This window comes from Sprattus sprattus, assembly GCF_963457725.1.
Source record: "Sprattus sprattus genome assembly, chromosome: 13".
NCBI lineage: Eukaryota > Metazoa > Chordata > Actinopteri > Clupeiformes > Clupeidae > Sprattus > Sprattus sprattus.
The window spans coordinates 25729127-25736626 of NC_137911.1; the positions used below are offsets into that span (position 1 = coordinate 25729127).

Consider the following 7500-nt stretch of genomic DNA (forward strand, 5'->3'; position numbering starts at 1 on the left):
GTGCAATTTAAGGAGGGAGACCCATTTCTCTGCCAAACTCGAACCACTTCGATTGGATTTTAATTTCCTTATTTTTTTTTTGCCTGTGCTCTCGTTACACTGAGCTGACGTAGTCAGAGCTCATCCATGTTTGATGGCCGGAGATGTTTTATTTAGGCCAAATCAAACAGGAACACACAACCAATATGAATAATGAAGAGGTGACGTTTGGCAAAAACGGACCACAAAACTGCTAGCTGTGTTGGTGATGGAAAAAAAAATAGATATAAAAACAGAGAGATAGAAAAATGAAAAATAACAGAAGGAGAAAAAAATCTACTCGCAATTTCAGGAAATAATCTCATGATGAATTCCCCACAGATAGGTACAGGCCAAACTCTGGCTTTCTCTTCCGTTCGTTCATTTCCCTGGTGTGAGTGGGCTATGGAGCCAGTGTGTGTGTGTGTGTGTCGGTATGTGTGTGTGTGTGTGTGTGTGTGTGTGTGTGTGTGTGTGTGTACCTCTGTCGTTGAGGAGACTGGTGTGAGTGGGCTATGGAGCCAGTGTGAGACATTAAACTACTTACACGATCATTACATTAAACAGCTTATGAGGAGGTCGCTGTTCACAATTCTCATCTGAATTGGCCTTTTAGAGCAGGATATCCTTCCAATATTACAATGGCAGTCCCCAGTGTATATGCCTTCATGAACAGCGTGTATATCACTCGTCAACACAGCACACTACTTTTAAAAATCTGTATTAAGTCTATTTAGAGCAATACTAGGCTACTGCCTCAGGGATGAATATGGTTTCACTTTATTACATGGTATTTTTACCATCAAGAACGCAGTGAAATCACTCCTCCACAAAAGATCCTCAGATTCATATTTGGCAATTAGCGGTTTTAGCATTCCCATCAAAGCATGCAATATTCATCAAAAACACTGGATGTGCAGGCCTCCTTTGAATACTAGCATTCTTTTAATTAATTCATAATGATGACATGAATATTTCATGTGTTTGAGCATCATCATCATCATCGGGGAGAGAAACAAACGTACAAACAAATAAACAGTCAAACAAACAAAAAGCTCTAGTTGTGGTGGTGGTGACCTACCTCTGCACTGGCAAATCAGACAGCCCAGCTGGTCCTGCTGGAAGCCCATTGGACAGGTCTTGTCACACGGCAGCTCGGGACACTTCTTGCAGCGGCACAGGTCACAGCCGTGTTTATTCTTTCTACAGTCAGAAGGAGGACAGAGACGCCATGATTGATCTGTTCTACATGTCTGAGGAGCGGAAGACGCATAAAAAGCCTTTATAGATCCAATTTCAGATATCTCACAGAGGATATGTTTGAGATGCATCTTAGTATTACTCTATAGGGCCCAGAGTCTCACATGATAATAGGAAAAACCCCTAATGAATATTCACTGAGGGCACAGAACTTAATAATAATAATAATAATAATAATAATAATAATAATAATAATAATAATAATAATAATATAATATAAGAACATTCCAGATTGTTTACTCCACGGAACCAGAAACACAAACTTGTGTGTGGGTGTCTCAGTGAGGCAAAAGTGCACATCTCCAGTGAGGTTAGTTAAGTGATGATGTTGGGTGAATTTCTGTTTATCTTACTGTCGTCTGCATTTATTTCACATCCAGTTGTAGTTGTAGTGTGTGTGTGTATGTGTGTATGTGTGTGTGTGTGTGTGTGTGTGTGTGTGTGTGTGTGTATGTGTGTATGTCTGTGTGTGTGTGTGTGTGTGTGTGTGTGTGTATGTGTGTATGTCTGTGTGTGTGTATGTGTGTGTGTGTGTGTGTTTTGTCATTCCCCCCTGAGCATCTGCACCGGGCTGCTGGCGCCGTGTCCCAGGTGCCACTGACAAGCAGTGGTGCCACAGCCATCTTTGATGCCCCCGCCAACGGGCGCCGCGTGGCAGATGGCGCATTAACACGGCCCGACTCAAAAACACTGCTACGCACCCGCGCTCTCCCTCTCCCTCTCCCTTTCTCTTTCTCTTTCTCTCTCTCTCTCTCTCTCTCTCTCTCTCTCTCTCTCTCCCTCTGTGTAAGCACCTTTCTCAAGTTCGCATTTTAGAACCCCGCCCCCCTCCCCCCTCCAGTCTCACTGCTCTCAGTAGTCCCAGACAGCCCCAACACAGCCCCCACCCTCTCCTCCCGTCCTCTTTTATTTCGCCAAATCTCTCTCTCTCCCGCCATCCTCTTCTCCTTCCCTCCCTCACTCCTCCCTCCCTCCCTCCCTCCCTCTCTCTCTCTCTCTCTCTCTCTCTCTTATCGACTGTATAATGGCGGTAAGAAGCAGCCGTGTGCAGTCGGCGTGCGATGATAAGGGGCTATCAGGTGAGGATTCAGTGGCTGGGTGTATCAATCCAGGCCGGACAGGAGCGAGGGGGGGAGGGGGATTGGGGAGGGGGGAGGAGGGGGATTGGGGAGGGGGTGGTTGAAAGGCGGCTTTTGGGGCCCATGAATAATTCAGCGCAGACATACGGGGGCTCGGGCGCGCGAGCCATAACTTTGCGGGGGCGTAAAATAAGATATATCTAAAATTAGAATCTTAGATACAAGCATTTTCCGCGCCGCATGCTCATTCATGAAGAGAATGAAGAGACGAGTAGGAGGAGGAGGAGGACGGGAAGAGAAAGAGAAAAGAAAAAAAAGAACGGGAGAGAGACATAAACCGAGGGCCAGAGTCTGTCGCTGACGTGATTCAGATAACATCCCCCCCCCCCCAATGCAGTGCACACCTTTATAATGGGGACCATAATCTATAATAGGCTGTTTGGAGGGGCGAGCTGTGTGTGTGTGTGTATGTATGTTCAAATGAGGCGCCGGCGCGGCCATCTCGCTCCGCAGGGCGCCCCCAGACTCCGACCGGACTCCTGCCTCAGTAATAGCACTGATACGGCATTCAGGGCGCATAAAGGCAGAGCCTATTATCCGCTCCCCATCACCCAGGCAAAAGAGCCTGTATAGTTTATGTGTCACCATCATATAAAAAAGGGCTGCTTCGCTCCTGCTTTTACCAGCCAGAGAGCCTCAGTGTAAATACACACAGACATGTCCGACCCACGCCGTGACAAAAGGCATGTCAGCCACTCTAAAGCAAGGAGACCTACGGAGCCTGCCTTCAGCGTCCATAATCCATTCACACGGCCCCTTTACGGAGTTATGGAGCATGATTGGTGAGATACATAAATTCGTCTGCCACATCGTTACGCGTCACAGCCCATCATCGCAAAATTATTTAGAGTGCGCTCCTGCTGTAGCCTATTGTGTATGGGAATACATATAAGCTAGTGCGGCAGCCTATCGTCTTTGTTTAAATAAATAAATAAATAAATGTATGATAGCAATAGTAGCAATAGTAACTGCATAATGCTGTTAGCACATGACAGATGCAAGTAAGAATGCATTTCTATTAGTGCGAACACAAGGAGATTAATTGAGCATGATTTGTGATGATACATTTTCCATTTGCTGATGGGCTTTTATTAAACATCCATCTTGCTATAAATCTCTTTTATTAGACTTCTTACAAATGGCTGTGCGTTATTCGCTGTGCTCTGAAGAACGAGGGATTTATCCTGCGAAACACAAAGAGCTGGACAGGAGCGAAATGGGTTCAGGCCGAAACTAATCGCACACCACGTGAAGGCAGCAGAGGAGCACGCACACACACACACACACACACACACACACACACACCCACACATCTCTTAAACTCTGTACATCTCTGTGAGTCTGTATGTGTCTGCCTAACCTGTTGGCCCTCCATACTGCTGTTCTTACCGACAGCTCTTCATGATCTCCTCACTCACACTCACACTCACACACACACACACACACACACACACAAACACACACACACACACACACACACACACACACACACACAATCTCCTCACAGAGGCCGTTACTTGTTCTTCAGACCAAGAAGCAGAAGAAGAAGAATAAAAAGAAACTGGGCAGCATTTCTATGGGATAGTCAAGGGGATGACAGGGTTCCCTCCGCCTGGTGATCAGTCTCTCTGTTCTGGCAATCTGTTTCCATCCTTTAACTTGCTAAATCATCCCACTGTAATCTGTAATGTGCTCTTGCGATTGTCAAACACACACACACACACACACACACACACACACACACACACATCCACCCCCCCCACAATCTGTTTCTATCCTTTAACTTGCTAAATCATCCCACTGTAATCTGTAATGTGCCCTTGCGATTGTCAAACACACACACACACACACACACACACACACACACACACACACACATCCCCCCCCCCCCCAATCTGTTTCCATCCTTTAACTTGCTAAATCATCTGACTGTAATCTGACAAGGATGTAATGAAGTGCCAGGACCCTAAAAGGAGGCGTTGAAGCAGGGAATAACAGAAGAGAAGGAGGAGGAGGAGGAGAAGAGGAAGAGGAAGAGGAACTGAAGGACATCTTCATCAGCTGAAATGTACAAGCTTGACCCTGCAGCTGGCCGGGGGTCAGTGACATGCCTTTGCCACGAGGCTGGAATTGACGATAGTGGGTGGAATGTGCCCTTGTGAATGTTAAACACACACACACACACACACACACACACACACACACACACACACACACACACACCCCCACACACACACACAATGAGATATGGAATCAGAGAGAGCAAGACAGCTACTGTGTGAGGCACTGAAATGAAAAAAGTAAAACGTGAAAAGCAGATATCAACAAAAGGAGCAAGGCTCTCTCTGTCTCAATCAAACACACATACACACACACAGACAGACACAGACACAGACACACACACACACAGAGCACAACCACACACTCACAGCACTGATGCGTTAAAGAGGATGACAGCGCAGAAAATGAGTGTGTCATGGCAAGGGGGGAGGTGGTCCTCTCTTTCTGGCAGAGCACAGAACACACACACACAAACACACACACACACACACACACACACACACACACACACACACACACACACACACATAACACACTTGCACACAGCCACGTGCACAGACACACGCACAAACACTCTCACACACACACAGGTAAATCAACAAAGCACACAGACACACCAACACACAGATGCACACACAGGCACACACACATACACACAGACGCACACACAGAGACATGCACACACAGACGCATGCACACACAGAGACATGCACACACAGACGCACACACAGAGACATGCACACACAGACGCACACACAGAATGCTGATATATTAAGAAGATGAAAGGGCAGAAATGATCCTCTCATCTTTACCCCACACACACACACACACACACATACACATACACACACACACACACCTAGGGTGGGTGTAGGGTGGAGTGAAAAGAGGAATAACCTCTCCTCTCATCTTCACCCCTCCCCCCTCCAAATCTCTTTTGCACACACACACACATTCATATTAGTGCACACACATAAATACACACTCGCATACACACAACCACACTCACACACTTACATGAAGCCAAAGGGACACTCCTTCTCGCAGGCCACAGCCTTGCACTTCTTGGGGCGCGGGCGACACTGGCACAGCGGGCAGCCGTGGGCGTCCGTCTGGGAGCCAAACGGGCACTTGAGGGTGCAGCCGGCGATCAGGCCGCTGCACAGCTCCTCGCCTGCAGGGGGCGACACACAAACACAAACACACAACCCACGAACATCAGCAACAGCTTAGCATTAGGGTTCACTAGCACATAGCAGCTATAGAAAATGATTACATTTTCGTTCCATTTTATTCGCCAGGGTACGCTACACTACCAGGAAGCACCAAGATTATGAATTTTAATTTTCACTTAACGCTAAAAAAAAATGTATTGTAATTTGCATGCCTAAGAGTTCTTGCCAACTAATAAGAGTGTCATGTCGTCTTTGGCTCACAGCTCCTCGATGGCCGTCTAGTTTTGGAGTACCCTTCAATGACAGCTTTTCAGCCCTATTCACTTGAGAGGAACCCTCTCCCCCTCTCTTTAGCCACCCTTGCCTTTAGTTCTCTTTTTTTTGTCTGAGATTACACAGATAACATCTATAGCTTGAGTCCACTTGAGGTCTCTTGGGGATGAAAGCATGTGTTTAATGAGAATCATTAGTCATCAGAGACTTCACCATGGACTAGAGGCTGGCCCATGAAAGAGTCATTATGTATGCCATGCATTGCGAGCTACCAGCACAATCCTTCTCCTAGACCTAGACAGAAAAAAAACCTTAAGCCGAAGCTGCCTTAACATGCCGGGCCATGACTATCTATCTGGCCAATGTATTTGACCTTCATGATAAGAATTGTAGAACACACAGTAGAATAGAAACAATATAATACAATAGAAATGGAACACAACAAAAATGTTGCCTTTATAGTTGAACCTGCTCTGATAATGCATCTGATTTTTTGTTCTGCAACTCAGCCGTGCGATCATGGCTATACAGGCGTCGAGCTAGCATCTTCCCAAGAACACCATCCTGACAAAGCCTCTTTCAGATATTACTATCTGTGTGCGTCGATTTGGGAAAAATAAAAGAGACCGAACGACTGAAGTACTGTAATAACCCTCCACTGACGCTGATTGAAGGTTGTAATGATTAACTCAGTGGCATTACATTGTCTCCACAGATCAAACAGACTGGATTATTTACAGAGCACATACTGAAGCCATTAGATGAAATTATAGTGACAAAAACAGATGTAGCACCTTTGAACAAGGTGAGTTAAATAATTGAACAAAAGGATCATCCCAATATTACCACCATTATTATGAGGTGCCGGTCGCCATAGTAACTGTGAAATGGGCTATGATTTTAGTGTAGAACAGGTTGGCTCGTGGTCCAAAAACTTGCATTCAAAAGGAAATGCTTGCAAGTATGTGTGTGTGTGTGTGTTTGTGTGTGTGCTTGAGAGAGTGTGGCCAGTGTTTTGGAGTGAACATGGGAGTCTGTATGTGTATTTTGGTGTAATTTAATGATTGTGTGTGTGCGTGCGTGCGTGCGTGCGTGCGTGCGTGCGTGCGTGCGTGCGTGCGTGCGTGCGTGCGTGCGTGCGTGCGTGCGTGCGTGCGTGCGTGCGTGCGTGCGTGCATGCGTGCGTGCGTGCATGCGTGTGCGTGCGTGTGCATAACACTGGGAAGCGTGTCAGTAGCCTTGGGCAGCTAGTTCCTTACACATCGCTCTCAAGGTCTCTCTCTCAGTCTGTCTCCCTTGCTCTATATCTATCACTCTCTTTCACTTTATGCCACTGTCTCTCTGTCCTCAAACACACACACACACACACACACACACACACACACACACACACACTCTTTCAGAGACGCCGTGCCCAGATTGGTATTCCTCTCTACGGTGGGAAGGACGGGCACCATGCGGTGCTTGAGATCAGTGGGGTTGGCACACCTACAGACCTGTGTAACACCCACCAACGTAATAACTTTCCACCAACGTAATAACCCTGCCAACGTAATAAAAAAGTGTGCATTTTA

The 7500-nt window shown here is 46.5% G+C and overlaps 1 protein-coding gene across 1 annotated transcript in view; it reads right to left on the reverse strand.

Annotated features, from left to right (window-relative positions):
- Positions 1–7500, reverse strand: part of crim1 (cysteine rich transmembrane BMP regulator 1 (chordin-like)) — a 103367-nt gene that overhangs the window by 16829 nt on the left and 79038 nt on the right. The window contains 2 exon segments of the mRNA XM_080850699.1: positions 1100–1221; positions 5496–5652. Of these exon segments, the coding sequence (XP_080706825.1) occupies positions 1100–1221; positions 5496–5652 (279 nt within the window).